The 20,704-nt window shown below is 43.2% G+C and overlaps 1 protein-coding gene across 1 annotated transcript in view; it reads left to right on the forward strand.

Annotated features, from left to right (window-relative positions):
- Positions 1 to 20,704, forward strand: part of TEP1 (telomerase associated protein 1) — a 53,073-nt gene that overhangs the window by 19,387 nt on the left and 12,982 nt on the right. Inside the window, 26 exon segments of the mRNA XM_027842953.1 lie at positions 1,163 to 1,272; positions 1,766 to 1,856; positions 2,099 to 2,273; positions 4,596 to 4,743; positions 8,127 to 8,285; positions 8,564 to 8,644; positions 9,008 to 9,138; positions 10,587 to 10,646; positions 11,219 to 11,377; positions 11,847 to 12,023; positions 12,482 to 12,602; positions 13,164 to 13,288; positions 13,618 to 13,731; positions 13,855 to 13,972; positions 14,174 to 14,368; positions 14,500 to 14,675; positions 14,916 to 15,069; positions 15,196 to 15,375; positions 16,247 to 16,339; positions 16,657 to 16,789; positions 17,094 to 17,244; positions 17,485 to 17,618; positions 17,895 to 17,983; positions 18,213 to 18,327; positions 18,818 to 19,147; positions 20,696 to 20,704. The exon segment at positions 20,696 to 20,704 is cut by the window's right edge and continues 35 nt beyond it. Coding sequence (XP_027698754.1) covers positions 1,163 to 1,272; positions 1,766 to 1,856; positions 2,099 to 2,273; positions 4,596 to 4,743; positions 8,127 to 8,285; positions 8,564 to 8,644; positions 9,008 to 9,138; positions 10,587 to 10,646; positions 11,219 to 11,377; positions 11,847 to 12,023; positions 12,482 to 12,602; positions 13,164 to 13,288; positions 13,618 to 13,731; positions 13,855 to 13,972; positions 14,174 to 14,368; positions 14,500 to 14,675; positions 14,916 to 15,069; positions 15,196 to 15,375; positions 16,247 to 16,339; positions 16,657 to 16,789; positions 17,094 to 17,244; positions 17,485 to 17,618; positions 17,895 to 17,983; positions 18,213 to 18,327; positions 18,818 to 19,147; positions 20,696 to 20,704 — 3,528 coding nt within the window.

The following is a 20,704-nucleotide window of genomic DNA, read 5'->3' on the forward strand; positions in this document are numbered from 1 at the left end:
AAATTTGACTTTATGTAAAGAATTCTGAAATAAATTTCAGCCAACTTCCAGTGATAAAAGCTAGGTGTAATGGGTACAGAAATGGATCAAAGTGACTTCTGAAGCACCTTTTACCTCAAGCTGTGTTCTCGTGTACATAGAGAATCTGATTTCAAAGCCTATTTATTGAGTATAGGCCATACATGAGACATTCAATTCATTTCAGTCCATATAGCCTAATTATATTTCTATCTGGTTTTGGAAACATTATTTCTGGAGAAGGCCAGGAACTAATAAAAAATATGGTAACCCTGAAATTTAACATTACCTATGTATATGTGGGGAGAGAGAATGACTGTGGAGCCTATGCTATCCTAAGTAGATTGAGCCATCCTCCTGGTGGCAGCCATACAAATTATAGAAATAATGCCTAGTAATGTATTGGGAAGCTGATCTGGGTAGCCAGGGCTTTTTGGTGTACCCAGTTAGACTAACAGCTACTGGAGGTGTGTTTGTGATATATTCTTGAGTAAAAACTATTGTGATTTCACTGGGATTTTTTGTTACAACTATATTTTTCTTTACCATCATGGGAGTAGCTGTAATGAAAAGTTACAAAACTTAGTAAAACTGTTCCTTTGTTTAAAAGGGAAGGGCTCTTGGATTGTATGGAAAATATAATTGCTTTTTAATATTGCACATCTCATTTCCACTATCTATCCATGACCATCTGGTCGTATTTCTCATGAGAGGTTCCTTGGGATGACTTTATTTTTAATGACATAGGATTACTTGTCTCCTGGCCTTGGAGGAAGTTTTCAATGTCAAAAGAGGATGTTTTGCAAATCTAAAGCAAATTTAGTGATGGAAACACCAAATTTAGAGGCAGTTAGTGGGATTGTCTTTACTGAAGAGGACACATCTCAGAAATTTTCTAGTTTATAAATTCCAAACTTCAGGCCAAACTATTTTTTGGCTTAAAGTTTTAAACACATTTTCAGTGTAACAAAATAGTTTTTTTTAAAAAAATATCCTTTCTCCATCAGTATCTTTCTATTTGGCCCCATCTCCCCCTAGAACCATCCACTGGAGCTTTTTGGTCTAGATTGTAGGGTCTGTTCCATCCTTCTGTGCTCTCTGTACCCTTAAATTTAATGAGTGAAACAACTTTTTCCTCCTTTAGACAATGGGAAGTTGCCCTACATGGCCATGCTGAGGAACCTACGCAGCCTGCTTCGAGTGGGAATCAGCTCCCGACACCATGAACGCATCCTGCAGCTGCTGGAGCGCAAGGTGTGGAGGTCCTAAGAGAGCCTTCCTGAGCCATGTGGTTATAGCGGGGGTGGGTGGGGAGACCTGCTGCAGACATGCATTTCGGGGGACAGCAGAGCTCAATGGAGGTAGATTGGAGTGGGGTTGTCAAGAAAGCTTATTTTCTTAGGAAGAATAGCACTTGGCAGGTCAGTTATTTATTTGGGGTTTCAATTAGGAGGGATAACAGATTCACCCTTTAGGGGCTAAGACTCCTTGGGAAGAATGGTTGTATAGCTTCCACAGGAAGTGAATATTTAAGAAGTAAGGATCCAGTCAACTTCCTCCTCCTGCCATTCATTTCTCCCTTCTCATCTCCTTTTTTCCTACCATTCATCTTGTTCTCCCTTCCCACAATTCTCTCCATTCCTCAACTTTTATTTTTCCATTTCTCTTTTTTCTACCCCCACCTCCTCCTCTTCCTAATTCCCCCCATCTACCGTACTCCCTCCGACCTCTGTTTCCTTCACCCCAGGAATCAGTGATCCGCAGCCGGCAGCTTCCTTTCCGATTTCTTTCTGCCCATACATCCATCAGTGACCTGGAGAGGCAACTCCATGACTCTGGTACTGTCTACCCATCATCGCCCACAATTCCTCACACTTTTTCAGTTTCTGGGAAAGAGCAAAAAAAGCACAAGGAACAGTTTTAACCTTTGCTTCCATGTCTCAGAGGACTAGATGGGGGTTAGGAAGCATTCTTGGAGCATGGGCTGTGGGGAGAGCACCGGGGAAGGGGTTTGAGAAATCAAGGAGTCCAAGATTAAAGCTGTTTTTCCTCAAGTCACTTTGATGTCTTTATACCTCAGGACCAATTCCCTGTAATGTGGTTATAATGCGGGAGTTATTAGAAAGACTGGGGAAGAAAGGTCAGATACCGAAGCCAGAGCAGCAGCTGACTAATAAAGACCTTCGGTTTGCAATGTTGGTGCCTGTGCTATACGAGCATTTCAAACGGGAAAAACTTCGGCTGACCAGAATTAAGTGAGTGTGTCCATGTGTGCATGTGCCTTCCTGAGAGGGCAGAGGATAGGAGAATGGGAGGAGGTGTTAAAAAGGGACGCTGGTGATACCAACCGTCTTTTTGTAAAGATATAGTCATGTTCATTAATGTGCTTGCTATTATCTAAAGATCTCCCTGGTCCATAGTTTTCTCTGGCACCGGAAATTTTGTATTTAAATTTACTCTATGGGGACCATAAAACCTAATAGCCTGTCTCTATTCCTGTCTTCACCTTTGTCTCTATTTCTGTTTATTACCTTCTCAGTAAACTATAGTAGTTCCCAATTACCTATAGGATAAAATGTGAACTCCTTTTAAAAAATCATTTAAAGCTCTTCACAACCTTTAGAGATTTGTTATACATTATTTCTCTTCATAGGGCAGTTAGGTAGTGAAGTGGATAAAGTGCTGGGTCTAAAGTCAGGGAGACTCAACTTCACTAGCTATGTGACCCTGAGCAAATCACTTAACCCTGTTTACCTCACTTTCCTCATCTGTAAAATGAGCTGGAGAAGGAAATGGCAAACTACTCCAGTATCTTTTCCAAGAAAACCCCAAATGGGGTCACAAAGAATCAGAAATGACTGAACAACAATACCAAATTTCTCTTCATATAGTCTCATATGAGTATAACATATTCAGATAAAAATAAGATATTATATGTAATAATATTATTGTATTATAATTCATTATATACTCAATATAATAAACTCATTATTATAATAAACAACTTAAGTAAGAACTCAAATGATATCATTTACTTAACACTCAAAGTAAAATGCACTCTTAAGATTTAGTCAAAAATACGGCATACCATTTCCATCTCTTCCCATTGACTTCTTAAATTTGATTATGTCCTTCAAGAACTCAGCTCAAGAGCCATCTTCTAATGAGGCTTTTCTTCTCCCTCAAAATCAGTTTATGTATATTTTGTATGTACCCAGATGTTTACAAGAGACAGCATAGACAGAGCAGATGAGTCAGACATGTGGCCCACAATGCTCTCCAGTGCTGCCCAAACCAGGTTAAAATGTGATTTGGAAATATTCAACAAATTTAAAATGTAACACAACATAGATAATGTTAATTTGTTATTTTCTAAGTCAATATGTAGCCTGCAGGGATCAATTTCTATTTGAAATGGATACTCCTGGCACAGTGGATAGAGAGCCACCCCAAGAGTGAAGAAGACCTGGGTTCAAGTCCTGCCCTTACATCTTCTGTATATGGAACCCTGAGGAAGTCCTTGAATTTCTCAGCATTCCAGGCAGCTAAGACTATAAGTTATAGAAAATGTGGCCAATTTGCACTGATAGAGAAAGTTCCACATCAGGAGCCCCCTACGTTGATGAAATTCCATGTCAGTCACTCACAGATGCACTCACCTGTAATATCTCCTTTCCTTCCACCCCACCTGTTTGCTCCATTTTCTTTTCCTCCCATAGAAGAAGGGCTTGTATCCTTGTAACCCAAGTGCCTAGCACAGTGCCTGGAACATAGTTGGTACTTATCAAATACTTCCTGTTTGATCCAGGCATCCATTGTGTCTATACTTTGGATGTTGTTCCACTCTGGCTATTTGTCTCGATCTCTGAAGGCCTCTATCGGTCTTTGTCCCAGTTTTGGTTTTCTATCTTATTTCTCAGGTCATTTTGTGACTTGGTTCCATTTGTTTCCGTTTTTTCTCTTCTCCATATGAATTCTCAATTTTGCCTCTGCTCCTTTTTATTTCCTAGTTGTCTTAACTTTTTCCTAAGTAAATTCAATTGTCTTGCTGCTTGAAATGAGCCTTTTAAAGGCAGCTAGGTAGACTTAAAGTTAAGAAGACCTGAGTTCAAGTGCTGCCTGAAGTACTCACTCTGTGACCCTGGGCAAGTCATTTAAACACCCTCTACAGCAGTCTCCTAATTTGTAAAATGGGGATCATAATAGCACCTATCTCATAGGGTTGTTGCGGAGATAAAATGAGATAATACGTAAAGTGCTTTGCAAACTTTAAAATGTTGTATAGATGCTAGCCATTATTATTATTGCCATCCAAGCATAATCATATGTGATTTGTGGTAGAAACCTTGGAAGGATCCCCTCTTTCTTCTCCATGAGAACATTTTGGGAGGAGTTGTTGGAGGGAAGACTGGGAGAGCCTTGGTCAACACCTCCTGCTACAGGGGGTTGCTGTGCAGATGAGGAGTTGGAGAGGAGGATGGTTCTATGTGCTCCCTGAAACAACCTCCTATCCTTCCTCAGAAAAGTAGGGAAATAAACTTTGGGGTATCTTTCTGGGGTCTTTTTGTCTCCTATAGCCAGTGGAAGCGAGACTGGGAGATGATGAAACGATACCAACAGGCCCTGGAAACAGCTATGAACATATCTGTGCAACACAATTTACCACCATTGCCTGGACGCACCCTGATTGTCTACAATCCTAGTGGACCCCAAGATAAAAAAAGGGTAAACAAAAAGAGGGAGGAAGGATATAATAGGACTATGCTAAAATGAGGAGTTGGAAGGTAGAGGGGGTGCTGGAGACCCTTATGAACGTAGTCTACTTCCCTAGACCTGACTATCCCTAACAAGTCCCCCACAAGCAGGCTGCCCTTTTTTCCTGAATTTTCCAAGGACTTGAGTTCTATTACTAGGCATGAGGCCTGATCCCCTTCTGCTTACAGACAGGAAATCCCTGTTGTGTATTTTCCAGCCTTGTTTGTTATCATTGTTATTAATAAATATGTCATATTTGTATGTAAAAGAGGCCCTGAGGCAAAGTGGCTAACAATGCTGGACTTGGAGTCAAGAAGACATGGGTTCAAATCCCAACTCTGACACTAGCTTAGTGACCTTGAGTGAGTCACTAAACCTCTCGATATTTTAGTTTTCCTATCTATAATATGAGGCAATTGGACCTAATGACCTCTAAGGTCCCTTAGAGCTATAAATCTTTGATACTATGTATGGCACTTTTTACTATTTTAAAATAGATTTTTATTGTATTTCCCCTAGTATCCCTTCTCTTTCTCCTCCCAGAAAACCATCCTAAGACAAATTTTTTTACTTTTTTAAAAAATTTAATTTTATTTATTTTTTGGTTACATTTTAAGTTCCAAACTGTCTCCTTCCCTACCTCCCCAGCCTGCACTATTTGACCCAGATACACACACACATATGTATGTATGTATATATGTGTGTGTGTGTGTATGTATACGTGTATGTATAATATCTATATATGTATGTAAAACCATACTATGCATACTCCTATTTCTCAGTTCTTTCTCTGGAGGGGATAGCATCTTCCTTCATAAGTCCTTTGTAGTTAATTTGAGTACTTATAATACTTAGAATAACTTACTGGTTCACAGTTGTTCTTCAAACATTACTGTTGTTATTGTATACAATGTCTTCTTGGTTCTGCTCATTTTACTCTTCATTATTTCATGCAAGTCTTTCCATGTTTTTCTAAAATCAACCAGTTCATCATTTCTTATAGCACAGTAGTATTCCATCACAATCATATACCACAATTTGTTCAGCCATTCCCCCATTGATGGGGGCATCTCATCAATTTTCAGTTCTTTGCTACCACAAAAAAGAGCTGCTATAAATATTTTACTTTTTTCTATGAAGGAAATTTTTTTCATTCCATTTCTCTTTCTCTCCATCTTCCATTCCCTCCATTTGCCTCTCTTCCTTTTCCCCTGATCACCTTGGGAAACAGACCTGATGGTATTGCAGGGTCAAAGGATATCCACCTTTTTATAACTCTTTGGGCATAATTCCAGATTACTCTCCAAAGTGGTTGGATCAATTCACAGTTCCACCAACAGTGTATTAGTGCCCCAATTTTTCTACATCCTCTGACAATTTTTTTTTAAAGAAAAGAAAAATAAATTCAGCAAAATGATCAATATATATATAAAAAAATTCTAACATTGTATGGAGTGTTCTATACCCAAAGGAGTAAGGAGAGGTATCTTTTCAGATCTCCCTTTTGGGGGCCAAGTTTCTTCTTTATAATTTCCCAGCATTCATTTTCAGTTATTTTGTGGTGGTGGTTCTTTTTGTTTTCATTTCTGTAGTCATTATGTATATTGTTTTCCTGGCTCTGATTAATTCACTGTATATCAGTCCATGTAGATCTTTATGTGTTTCTTCCATCATATTCCTCCATTTCTTAGGGTACTGTAATGTTTCATTTCATTCATGTACCCCAATTTGTGTTGCTATATCCTAATTGATGAGCATCTACTTTTGTTTCCAATTCTTTGTTACTACAAAAATACTCTTTACTTTAAAAGTTATTATATGTAAATTTATCATTGTCTACCCTCAACAACATTGTTAAGGTAGGTTGAATAGAGCCTGTCCCCTTATGTCAGTCATCCTGAAAGTCCCCTCACAAGTTTTCCATCACCCTCCCCAACTATAGCTTGGTGCTTGATGTTCTGTGTCACTGGTGGTTTGTGACAAATGAAAAACCCAAGAGACAGAATTTCTGGGTAGTCAATAATCAATTTATTAATTGGGCTGGCTAATAATTAATAAATTGATGATCAGTGGTTTCTTTCAATAACCAAAAACCCCTAATGGAGAAACTTAATGCCTTCAATATTTTTTAAGAAAAGGAATACCCATGACAGGAGAAATCAACCCTATTTGGTGGTCTAAAAGTCTTCAGCTCCTCTTGCTGAGAATGTGGCTTGATCATGAGCCTCAGCCACCTCCAGCAATCTGGACAGAGGAATCCATCTCCACCCAGATCACTCTGGTTGGTTTTCTCCCCCATGAACTGGGATACCTTAAACCTTTCAGGGGTGCAAGGATGTGGACTTTATTCCCTAAGGGCAAGATTTCACCTAGATTAGATTCTGTTTACACCATAAATAGGAGTAAAGTCTCCTAGTTGGGTCGGTCCCTCCCTATATTCCCTGAGGATTAGGGCAATTTCATCTATCAGACATGTCCTTCAGACACTAACCAACTGACTAGTCTGATTTTTGATTGAGGGCTGATTCTTGAATTAGGAAATTAAAAGCCTGGATCCTAATTAAGAATGGGTTATTAACATAATAGAAAATAATAGTTTCTCTCAGGTTGTATTCCAAACAATCCCCTGAAGGATGTTGCCCCCTCAAAAGTCTCCAGAGGGATGATCAAGACACCACTTGTTGACCCCAAGTGTCATGTCCTCAAACAACAGCCCTTGGGAGTTGCCCCTCCCAACAGGTGCCTGGGGGGAGTAGTTCAAACTTCAGGACCACATGAGAGTATATTTGTTTGTTTTTGTTTTAATAAAAATTTAATTTTGATTTCCACTGGCAAATTATAGGCATAGATATAGATATAGATATCTATATAGATAAATATAGATATCTATATAGATAAATATAGATATCTATATAGATAGATATGAATAAAGACATGAGAAAAAAATTAAGAAAAATGAGCATGCATCCTGAAATGCCCTCTACCCCGCATAACCCCAACATATTGTAAATGATTGTACAAAGGGTCTGAAACTTCTATTATTTGCCAAATGTTAGCCTTCCCCAAAAGCTATGTGTCTTAACTTTAATATAGATATCACATTATCCTAGTTTTCCTGATTCTTTTGGCCTTCTTGACTTGAATATGTCACTTGCTAATGTCTTTAAATATATGATGATTCCATATTATTTATCAAAATGTAAAATGTTCTCTTTTTCTACTTTCTCTGTTCATCATTTCATATGTCTTTCTGTGCTTCTCTGAGTTCTCCATAGTCACCATTACTTATGGTAGGAGTCTGTTTTTAAAATAGGGAATTAACCTTCTTTCTATTACTCTATTCACTCAAATAGAATCCCCCAAATCATGTGCTACTTTTGGTTGCAATGATTATGGCCCGTGCTGAGCAAGCTGACCTATTATTTTGTAAAAAGTATGCTTTGAAGAAAGCTGTGATTAATCCAGAGGAGGGCATCCTGAAAACTGCAACTGAGCTCAAGACACAGATAGAGGTGAGCCTGACTACTCTGCTGGGGAGGGTTTGTGGAGGGGAGATATAGGCGAAGGCCTGGGCAAAGTCTGGTTGGGTTGGTACAGGAAAGATAGATAAATCAGGTGGGCCTAAGGATAGTCTGTTTGGATGAGCACAAGGATAGATAGATGGATGGACCTGAAATAGCCCTTCTGGGTAGGAATAGACAGAGAGATGGATATGTACCAGAGGTGGCCTGAGTGACCAAACTGCTCATTCCTCTCTTCCTGATTCAAATACTGATCCTGTTTGTCCCAGGACATGGGTGTAAAGAAATCAAAACCAAATGATCATCCATTTGCTACATACATGCTGGACATGGTCACTGAGCGGGTGCCGGTAAGTCTGACTCAGAGAAAGTAAACCCTTGTCTCCAAGTCCCAAACTTCTTAACTCGAGTTATTGATACACCATTCTCTTGACCCTCATAATTTAACTCCAGCTTTTCCACATCTCTCTTGTAGACTCAAATGTGTGCTGTCCTTCAGTACTTCCTATATCAACCCTTTCCTTACCTTACCCCTTTCCTTTATGTGCTCCTAAGTGGAATGTCAACTGCATTACTCTTGAGTCAAGGGAGCATGTCCTTCCGCAGATCCCCAAACTCTCTTCTTTACACTTTATCAATTCTCCCACATCCCCAGCAAAGCCCCTCTAACTTTTTCTTCCCTCTGATATGCACTTGTACTACTTATTCTACAGATAGACACAGTTATCTTCGTTGGTGACACCATGATTATCCCTGCGCTAATGTCTGCCAAGCAGTTCTTCTGGCAGCGTGTGAATCCTAAATGCCTTTTTGTTGGAGTTGATTTAACTGGGATGTATTCTGGGTAAGGCTGTCTGTCTATTTGTCCTCCTTGCATCCTTCTTTCCATAATCACCTGATGCAAGGAGGAGACAATTTATTATTACTTGCCATAGTTTCTCCTATTCTTAACCAACCTTGCTGTTCCCTTGAGTCTTTTCTTATCTCTTTCATCTATCCAGTGACCTCAGTCTCCAGCTCTCAAACTCTGTCTTCTATCAATACCCCACCACAAATTTAAAAAAAATTTTTCCCTGGGGTCTACAACTCTGTATTGGACTATGACCTGGGCTCAGGCAGTCTCAGTCTCACCTTGTATATCCTTTCCAGTAGCTAGACGTAGTGTCCTGGTGTGTTAGAGTGTGCCCTTCTCTGGTTCTGGTAGTGCAGTATAGTACCACCCCTGCCTACACTATTAGCTTGCACTCAGGGATTGTATCTGCTGTGGAGTAGCTCTGTTTCCGGGAGTAACTCTCAACTTGAAAAGTATAGTTCACAAAGGCCCACCAGTCAGTAGATTAAATTTGTTCTTATCTAAAGCATTTACTCAAGTGGCATAACAAGAATAGTAATTATAAATCATTCCCCTTCTGGAGTACAGTCTCCCACAAATACATATCATGTCCATTGGAATAGTGGGCTCAAATTTATAATAAAGTGGTATAACAAAAAGCAATTCATGACTCTTAGCATCACGGGCCTGGAAGACCTCTCTTTCTTCATGGAGTACTCACATAGCTTTCCCTAGATTTAGAATCTTTCTGAAGCAGATTGTGCAGTTGGGTTCCCTGGGTCTGTTTCTATCTGGTACCTTGAAGTTACTTTCTCCTGCAGGGGACAGTCCTCTCTATATCTGTGTCTGTCTGGAGGGTGTGTCTCCCCACAGATTCCATGTCTCCTACTGATCCAGTAACTCACCTTCAAAGCAATGTGACCAGTGTGTAGGGAAAGAGGACAGAAAAATTCTCTCCTTACCTACTGCATAGAGTCTACTCCATAGATAGCTCCTACCTTACAAAGTCTCTGAACTCTGAAATTCATCCAAAGGTTTAGCCAGTTAGAGCCAGAGGGATGGCTAATTAGTTTGCTGAGCCAATCACATTTTTCTCTTCTTAACCCAAACAGAAAGATGTTCTCTCACCTAATAAGCATAAACACATCTGATTTACACATTAAATAACCCCATCCTATATGACTACATTCTATCTGACATCAGTTGAACTTGGGGTAAGGAATCCCATGCTTCCTCCCTTTACAGTAGTATCGTAGAAAGTGCATGCAGAATTGCATGCGACACCTACCAAAAGAATAAATCCTCTTTGTAACAACCTTGACAAGTTCTCTGCATTGGAAACCTGTGTTGATGAGAAACTCACTCTGAAGGCAGCCCTTTCTAATTTTGGATTTTTACTATTGCAGTTTTTTCTCATTTGGGCCATATTATATCAGTATCTCTCTTTTTCCCCTTTCCAGTTCACCCAGTATGAACCCCAATGATGTCATTCTCACAGGCTGCACCGATGGAATACTGAAGTGAGCCCTGGGTATTGGAATGGGAGGGGAAGGGGTCAAGGGGGATTAGGAAGACTCATGAGCTATTAGTGGCCTACACTCCTTTCCCCATCCAAATTAAAGCCCATCTCCTAATTATAAACTTCCCCATCACTCTCAGCCTTGCTTGAGCTCATCTTTCTTTAGCCTCATTTTTTAGCCCATTTTTGTTCCTCTGAAATTCCAGTGCCTCTTAAGTCATTCCCCTTACAGCACTGTCTTTGAATCTTAATCAAATGCCTTCTTTTTTAAGAAGTTCTAAGCTGGGCAGACCTGACCGCACATTCATTTAACCTCAATTACTACTCTTTCCTATACTCACAATAGCCATTTTCTAAAGAGTGAATCTGTTGATGACTATGAGAAGCATGGTCTGATACTCTGAGGCTCTTTTAAACCAGGACCAAATGTGTTGTTCATCTGCTGACAAGTCCTTCCTTGGATCCTTTACAGTTGCTAGCCCCTGATCAATGGGAAACCCATCTAGTACTCTGATTCTCACCCTTCCCCTCAATCCCTTTGGCTATTGTTTATCTTATTGTTATATGTCTTAGGTTTATTTCAGAACGTGGGATGTCTCGTCTTCTGGAACATGTGGGCCAAATGGATAAGATATTCAAGATCCCACCCCGGAGAGGGGAGGCAGAGACTCTACCTGATAGGCCCTTAGAGGACAGGGTACCAGGCCCCCTGGTACCTGCTCCTCAACATAGGTTAGTCTGGGTAGGGTGGATTGGGAAAACCAAAAAGGCAGATGGGCTCTGGCATACAAAGGGAATTTTGGAAGTGACACCTTTTCCTGGACACAGAGTCATGGCTCCTCATTTCTGGGTAGGGGTGAACCCCTTCTATAAGATCCAGGGGTAAGGTTCCTATCAGATCCCCTCCTTCTACCCATGCTACAAATATCTGCTGAGAGTTGTTTAAGATATAGAGAAAGCAGTAAATACTGGGAGGGAAAAGTAAGGTTTACATTCTGTTTCCAAAGCCAAGGCTATAGACAAGTGATCCCCAAAAGAACTGTTCTCTGGCTTCTTTTATACCCACTGACTGATGTCTCTGGGTCCCAGGTCTACTTCTGACTAAGGCTAGGCTAGGGCCCTAGCAGAATCTTTGGGATTTGGGTATGGAGTAATCTCTAAGCTAAGCCATGCTGAGCCCTATGCCCTGCTCTGCCTCCAGCTGGCGCAGTGTCCGTGTTTTCATCTCCTCTACTTTCCGGGATATGCATGGGGAACGGGACCTATTGCTGCGCTCAGTGCTACCAGCCTTACAGGCCCGTGCAGCCCCCTACCAAATCAACGTACGTGGCATTGACCTGCGCTGGGGAGTTACTGAGGAGGAGACCCAAAAAGACAGGTGTGTGCAGAAGGGTAAGGGAAATGGATAGGTGATGTAGTCCTGGAATACCAGAAACATATGGGCTGCTGAGGGGTTTTAGAGGAGACCCACATGAACATGGGTGGGTGCCTGGAAAAGGTGGGAGGCAAAGGGTCAGGGCATGAGAGTTTTAGGGTATTTTGGAGTTGATATGCATAGATATGTGAGACAAAATAGGTGGGGTAGCAGTTTGGGGGTATTGAAGAAATGTGGGTACTCATCTATTCTTAACTATTATCTAACTCCAGAGTTACCACTCTACAATTAGCTATCTCTCTACCTCAATTTGTCTTCCCTGTAACTGATGGTTCTTGTTCCATTTCCATCATTTAACACTGTTATTCTCATATATTAATTTGTTTGTCCTCTCCTCTCCCCCCATCCAATGGCACTCCTTATCTGTTGTAATTCTCCTTCTCTCTCCCTTTTTTCTCTAGACAATTGGAGTTGTGCTTAGGGGAGGTGGAAAACTCACAACTCTTTGTGGGGATCCTGGGCTCTCGCTATGGCTATGTTCCTCCCAACTACAGCCTCCCTGACCATCCACACTTCAGTTGGGTGAGGCAGCTGGGGAAAGGGGAGGGCATGTAGAAGGCACCAAAAATATGGGATCTAGGCCAAGGAGGTGGGGTCAGGTCTTGCTGGACTCATAGTTTCACAGATTGAGAGTTAGAAAGGACCATGGAGGTTCAAACCCCTCATTTTTACAGATGAGGAAATGGAGATGAGTTGATTTAAGTGACTTGCCTAAGGTTATTCAGGAAGTAAGCAGCAGAGTCTGAACTTGAACCCAGGTCTTCTGATTTTGAGACCCAGCACTCTGCCATTATGTTATGTTCCCTCTCCTGAGGATTTTAGATAGGTGATAGGGAGTTAAGACTAGGATGAAGGGCATATTTGGGAAGGAAGGAACATGTTAGAATGAGGGTTTCCTCCTAAGGATTATGTGTCAATTGGCTGGACAAGCTTAGATCCAATAGGAAGGGTCTATTGGCTTTTTTTCCTTAGCCTCTATAAAGGAAGATTATTGAAGGAATATGGGAACCTGCCTAGACTCTAGAATAAGGTCTTGAGAAAGGGAGGCATCCTTTAGCCCATGGCTCTCTTCACACCTCTCAGGCAAAGGATTATCCATCTGGCCGTTCTGTGACTGAGATGGAGGTGATGCAATTTTTAAATAGAAGTTCCTGCCATCAGTGTTTCTCCCCAGCTCTCATCTACCTAAGAGACTCCAGCTTCCTCAGGTACCTTGTCTGCTATCCACAGGACTCAGCTCCACAGAAACCCTGAACCTTGTTTTTTGGGTACTGTCCTCTTCCTCTCACCCATGGCATATCCTGAATACCGGAAGCTATTCCTTCTTGATCACCCCATAGGCATTCCTGACTGTGATACTAGAAAAAGGAACAGAAGGACAGAAAGAGCACATGGCTTCTCTTTGTAGGCCCAGGATAGCCTTGGATTAATACATATTTCAAAGCATGGTGGTGTTCTGTGGGATCTCCATCCTCTCTGGTGGGAAGCTGGGTTCTAGTCTTATAATTTGGGTTGGGGCATGTCTCTGGTTGGCCAGCTCTGTGCCAGATGCCTGGAAAACTGACTTTGCATCTGAGTCAGAAGAGGCTGCAGAGCGAATCTCAGAACTGAAGAGCTACCTGGACAAACAGGAGGGTGTCGCCTGCCACAGGTAAGATGGAAGAGGTAGCACCTGCTCTGGATTGGGGGTGGGGTGTACAGAAGACCTGCAGTGTGGGTGGTATGGAGAAAGGGTTGGAGATTGGGCTCTGAGTGGTGCTCCTTTTGCCTCTAGGTACTCTTGTGTGTGGGGTGGGGTGGCTGCAGGCCGGCCATATGTGAAGGGACTGGAAGAGTTTGGGCAGATGGTGCTACAACATGTGTGGGAGCAGCTGCAGAGACTCTATCTACAGGTCAGTGATGATCACTGGGAGGGGGCTAGGAGGGGACATTGAGATGACAAACAACATGCACATTGGGGTATTGAAGAGGTTTATAGCAGGTGATTGGTAGGTAGGTTGAGACAGGGGAGCCATGGAGCAGATGCCAGACTCCAGAGATGGAGGACAGCTATGCCCTTCACCCTGAGATTCTCTTCTCCATGTCCATCCTAGCCGGAGTCGGGACTGGAAGATACTGAATCCACTCAGAATGATGACACTGTACAGTCAGCCTTTCAGCAGCTACAGTGTCCACCTAGTCCAGCTCGGCCCCACCTCCTGAAGGACACTGTCCAGCAGCTACAGCAACATGGTGGTAGTCTGTGCCTAGTGACCGGGGAACCTGGACAGGGCAAGACAGCCTTCCTGGTACAGGCAGGGTTGAGGTTGGGAGGAAGGAGGGTGATGGGAGTTATGTATGCTGGGTCAAGAGAACAGAAGGACACAAGACTCTTAAGGATAAGTCTTTGGCTACAGCTTCTCCTGTCCTACCTCCACAGTCATCCCTAGTATCAGCCTTACAGGCTCCCTGTGGGGTCACCATGGGCTCCCAAGTATTCTTCCACTTCGTCGGAGCCCGTCCTGATCAAAGCTATGTCCTTACCTTGCTCAGACGCCTCTGTACTTACCTGCACCTTCAGCTTCAGTGCTCCAGGCCTTTCCCAACTACCTACCGGTAAGCTTCCCTGTTAAGCATTTCCTCACCCTGTCAGACCACAGGATCATAGATTTAGAGCTAAAGAGCTCATCCAATGCTCTGATTATGTAGATGAGGAAACTCAGGTCCCAAGATGTTAAGTGACTTGCTCCATGTAGTACAAGTAGTAAGTAGCATCCCTCCTTGGGATAGGAGGCTGCCATCTCTTCCTGCTCACTGCACTCAGATATCCATGGCGTCTTCTCTCTCCACATGCAGGGGACTGGTGTGGGAGCTACAAACCCTGCTTCCCAAATCTGCTCAGTCCCTACGCTCTGGCCAGACTCTAGTGCTGGTCATTGATGGAGCTGACCAACTAGGGGACCAAAGTGGTCAACTGATCTCAGATTGGATTCCAAAGATCCTGCCTCAGGTATGTGCTGGGGGATAGGGAAATTAACAGATGAAATAAGTAGAGGAATTTGGGAATAATTTTGAATGGCTGTGGGGTGCAAGGACCATCTACCGCCTCACTCTCTTTATTTCTCATTTCCCAAAGAAAGTGCACCTGGTCATGAGTATGTCAGCAAACACAGGGTTGGTGGATATCCTTCAATGTCGTCGAGATGCTCACGTGGTGGCTCTAAGACCTCTGGAACCAACAGCACGAGCGCGGTTGGTGAGGGAGGAGCTGGCCCTGTATGGAAAGCGGCTGGAGGAGACATCATTCAACAATCAGGTTGGGAGCAGAGAGCCCTTGGAATGATGGGATGAGTACAAAGGGAGCCTGAGGACTAATATAAGAGTGAGGTCATGTGCCTAGAATGATAGATTTTGAAGACCAGAACTTCAGGGACCTTTTCTTAGTAGCACTAGGGATACAAAGAAATGCAAAGGACAGTCTCTGCTCTCAAGGTGCTTACAGTCTGACAGGGGGCACAACTTTCAAACAACTATGTATCAGCAAGCTAGAGACAGGATAAATTGGAGGTAATCAACAGAGGAAGGGCACCAGCATTAACAGGAATCAGAAAAGGCTTCTTATAGAAGAAGGGATCTTAGCTGGGCCTTGAAGGAAGCTAGGGAAGGAAGGGGCTACAGTTCTTCCTTGATACAATGTCAATTCATTAAAAGAGATAGCATTTGCAGTTTTAGAAATCCCGAATAGCAAACTTAGGGGAAAGGAGCATAATAATGACAAATCAGAAATGACAGCACGTATTGCAGCCGTCATAGTCTAGTTGACCCTAATGCAAGGAGAAAAGAGCTACTCCAGCTTAGTAGTTTTGTCTCAGGTTTCCAGGTGGTGCTAGGAGTCTCGTTATGTCCTCATCTGAGCAATCCCAACACTGAGAAGTGACTAAGCCCTTAGGCATTATGCTTCTGATGCCCAGTTGGCAAGACTTTAAGGCAGTAGGGAAGATGCTAGACAGATTTGTGTGACGTGGTAGTGAGATGGTCCCATTATTTAGGAGTGTGGAAGCAGGAGAGATCTCTCTTCAGGAGGTCTGCGTTGTGGTGGAAGGGATGTGGGAAGAGCAGAGTTTAGGATGATCAGGAAGAGAGGTCTTAGTCCCTCCTCATCATCAGTTTCACCCACATCTCTCCAGATGCGGCTATTGCTGGCAAAGCGAGGGGCGGCTCTGCCTCTTTACTTGCGTCTGGCCACGGATCACCTTCGTCTCTTCACACTATATGAGCAGGTCAGGTCAGGGGTGGAGATAACTCCCTTTTCCACTGTCTCCCATTTCCATGACCATTGTTTTCCCTTCACCCCATAACCAGTAGTCCATTCTCATCTTCTGATTTTTATTCCTTCATTCCCAACCATTCATCTACCCAATTTCCTTATTCTCTTCCCTCTCCCTTAACCCTCCACTCTATCCCCCTTTCTTTTTCCTATATCCCCATCTCCCTTTTATATCCTTTCTGTTTCCCATGTTCGCTCCCCACTCCAGTCCTTCCTATATCATCTTTATCACATTAACAAATGTATTCTGACCCCTGGACTCTTTCCTAGATGTCTGAGCAACTTCGGACATTACCAGCCACTGTGCCTCTGCTGCTACAGCACATGCTAAGCGTCCTGGAGCAGGAGCATGGCTCTGACATTTTACCTCTTGCCTTAGCCGCCCTCCATGTCACACGCAGTGGTCAGTCCTCAGGGACAGGATAAACAAGGGAGGCACTTGGTAGAAGGGTGGTTTGGGACTCAGCCTGTGAGAGGGGTGCTAAGAATTAAGTTGGGGGCAGAGGGAGGAACGAGATAAGAGTTGAGTTTGAAATGAAGGTGGTCTCCTCAGGGGATTTGGGGAGGATTCTCTTTGTAGGTTTGGTGAGAGATTTGAGGCACTACAGGACTTAGTAATAGATGAATGGGGACACTGTGGGATTTAGTAAAGGATTTGGGAGACACTGTGGGGATGGTCAGAGACTGAAAGTTATACTGGATTGCAGGTCTAACATTGGACCAGCTTCATGGGGTGATAAGTACTTGGTGGGCACTACCCTTGGAGACTGTTGGTTGGGCAGAAGCTATGGCTGCTAGAAACAAAGGAGACCCCTATCCTATGGCGCCCTTTACCTACCTCTTCCGTAGTCTGCGCAGGTAATAGATGGCCCTGCCAACTCAAACCATGCCTACTCTTCTCGGTATCATGTGGTCCTCTTCTCATCTAAGAGATCCCCTACAAACCACTCTGACTTCAGTCCCAAACTCCTCTTCTCCCAAGACAGGATTGAAACCCAGTATATAAGGTTCCCTCCAGTGTGAGGTGGTACAGGTTCCCCATAGCTTGGTCAAAATCTTTACTGTTTGTCTCCTACTTTTACTCCCTGCAATGGCCAGTTTGCTGGGAGTAGGGTCCCTGGAATTTCCTGGAGCCCAGCTGCACCTCCCTCCTGGGCCCCTAAGTTCAGCAGTTGAACTGCGCTATAGGAAGAGACCCAGCCTGAAGACCACAGCACATGTCCTCATTGCAGGTGATTAGAATGGAGCAGTCAAAGCAGGGCATTAAATGAGGGTGATCTTGACCTGGGATTAGGAAAATCATATACCCTATGGGGCCTCTGATCAAATCCCCTTCTTTTCAGGATCTGAGTGGGTGGACTAAGGACTTCTCATGTCCCAAGGGAAACTGGCCAGGGGATGCTAAGGAGCTCACTGTCCAGTGGGATAAAGAACAGTGCCAGGTGCTGGTTTCCAAACCCTGTCCTATATCTAACTTCTTGGATATTCCTACCATCTGTCCCCTACAGTTCAGCTCTGGAGGATGTGTGACCCTGATGACTTGGGTACCTTCCATAACTGCAACCCTGAGGCCCTGAATGACCTGCCCTACCACCTGGTAAAGCCATTTCGCCCACCTCCATGCAAACACTCTAGACCTTCTCTAAATCCCTAGGAACCTCCCAAACCCCTGAACTCTCTACTCACCTCACTTTTCCTCCCTATATTACCCTGTGAGTTCAATGCCCCAATTACATTTCCTGGTCCAAGGTCTCAGCTGAGTAAATGTTCTTCTTTATCACATCTACTGCTAATATCTAACCTTGATCTTGATTGCTGCTCCATAGGTACAGAGTGGGAACCATTCCTTGCTTGCTTCCCTGCTTACCAACCTCAATGTTATGGCTACCTACCTGGAAATGGGCCTACTCTCCCAGTTAGGGGAGGCCCATGCCCTATATGGTAAGTTAAGGATAGCTTCTTTTTATCAAAGGGCCCAAGAACTGGATCCCCTAGGGACATAAAAGAAGGCAAGTTCTTCCATCTTCTCTCTTCCACCTGAGAAAGAGCCATTAGTTTACAAGCTCCTTGAGGGAAGATGCTATCTTTTGGCCTCATTTTTTTTATCCCTAGAGCTTAGCACAGTGCCTGGCACATAGTAGGTACTTAACAAATATTTATTTATTCATTGATTATTGGGTGGGGGGGGTCTAGTCTTGGGAATGTTATTGGGAGGGCAATAAGCACTAGGGAGGACAGGTAGGGTTTATCTTCCACAGATAAAACTCAAGGCCACAAAGAGGCCTTCTCAAGAGGCCTAGCCCACCTCCTTTTTTGATATACTTGGTAGTCTAGGCCTGCTGCCTTTTTTCTTTGGTTCTGGATATGGTGGGGCCAGGTAGTGATTGTCCAACGGGTGCTTATTCCTTTGACTTTCCTTTCCTTTGGATAGCATCTTCAGTCCCTTCAGCATCATCACCCTCTGACCCAGATGTTGCCACATTTCACACATTCCTGAAGCAGCAATCCAAGCTCCTCACCCAGTATCCAGCACTCCTGGCCCAGCAGGCAACCAACCAACCCTCAGATTCACCTATCTGCCACCAGGTTCCAAAACTTACCCAGCCATGGTCCTCCCAGCCCATCTTGCACTGGCTTAACAAGCCCCAGACCATGGGAGCTCAACAAAGGTATCACTTCCATTGATCTATGAATCTCTGCTGGGCCAGTGATATCCAAGTAGCAGGCTTGAGAGGGTGGGGGCAGTCCAGAATTACAGGTAGCCTCGGTGGAAGATAAGGGGGGCACACAGACTACAGTCCTAGATGGGACAGTACTGAGGTAATTAGTCATAGAGTTGATGATAAAGAAGAAACCCAGGATAGCTAGCAAGTGGTTGGTACTCTTGAGGGAAGAGTAGGAGAAGTAGCTAGTAGAGAATAGATTCACTGGAAGAAATGGCACATGAGGCAGTTATCCTTGGAGATACCTCAGAGCTGCAAGAGTGCCTCTTAATAATGAAATACAGAGTGTGGTCATGTTGGTGCCTAATGGATTTGGAACAAACGTGGTCATCTGCAGAGGAGGACAATCAACTCCCTAAGGACGGGGGCCACTTTGTTTTTGTATCCCTAGAGCCTTGCAAGTTCACCCAGAATATACTTCTTGTTAAAAACTATAGGCACTTATTGAGAGATTACTCTGTGCCAAGTGTTAGGGATACAAGGAAAGGCAAAAACAGTTGCCCTCTCTCTCCCCACTCCCCCAAGGAACTCAAATCCTAATGGGGGCAACAACATTTAAATTAATAGGCCAGGGAAATTAGGTGGCACAGTGGATAGAGCAACAGGCCCTGGAGTCAGGAGGACCTGAGTTCAAATCTGGTCTCAGACACTTACTAGCTATGTGACCCTGGGCAAATCACTTAACCCTGATTGCCTCCAATTAAAAAAAGAAAAGAAAAGAAAAGAAAAACTAAAAAAAAATTAATAGGTACACTCAAGAAAACTCATACTATTGGAGGGTTTTAAGTTTTTTAAGGTGCTTTACATTTATTAAATCATTTGATCCTCACAACAACTCTGTAAGATAAGCTAGCATATAGTTCTCAAAGTCATTGAATGAAGTTAATTAAGAAAGGCAAGGAACCTAAAGGTGAGAGTATCAAATGTCATCAGTGTGGATGCTCATATTATAGGGGATGTATTGGAGAGTGTGGACTTGAGTTAGAGACTGGAATCTTTTAAGATGGTAGGAATAGGTGGGTGGATGAGGCACAGAGAAAGATGATGGTGGCTAAGATTTAAAAAGGGGGTGGCATAGCCAGAAGCCTTGGAATTCAAATGATGATTCATGAAGAGTGGGGTAATGGTATTGAGAAGGTAGGGAAGACTTAAGCCCCTGCCTCATCCATTGAGTCTGGGGGTTTGGAAAGGGAGAGTGACAGGAGTCTTGAAAGTCATGCAGTAGAGGAAAGAGGGAAAAATAGGAGGGATAACTGAGGTACACATTAGAGATGGGAAAAGGGTACCCTGGAATGACAAAGCTACTCATTTACACAATAGATAGGATCAACAGACCCCAATTGTTGAGAAAAAAAGAGTGTGATAGTTGTCTTTCCATATCTGTGTATTAATATATTGGTACATATTGGAATGTTCTGTTTACTCTCCCCCTCACCTTCCCCATTTCCCTTCCCTTTTTCCTTTCCATCTACTTCCTCACCCTCCCCATCTCTGTCTCCCCCTTTTCCCTTATTCCCTTCCTACTTCTCCCCCCTTCCCACACTTCTTTCCTTTCCCCCTTTCTCCTTTTCCTTTTTCCTCTCCCTCTTCCTCCC

The sequence above is a fragment of the Vombatus ursinus genome, unplaced genomic scaffold (genome assembly GCF_900497805.2).
Source record: "Vombatus ursinus unplaced genomic scaffold, bare-nosed wombat genome assembly UNPS02014894.1, whole genome shotgun sequence".
Classification (NCBI taxonomy): Eukaryota; Metazoa; Chordata; class Mammalia; order Diprotodontia; family Vombatidae; genus Vombatus; species Vombatus ursinus.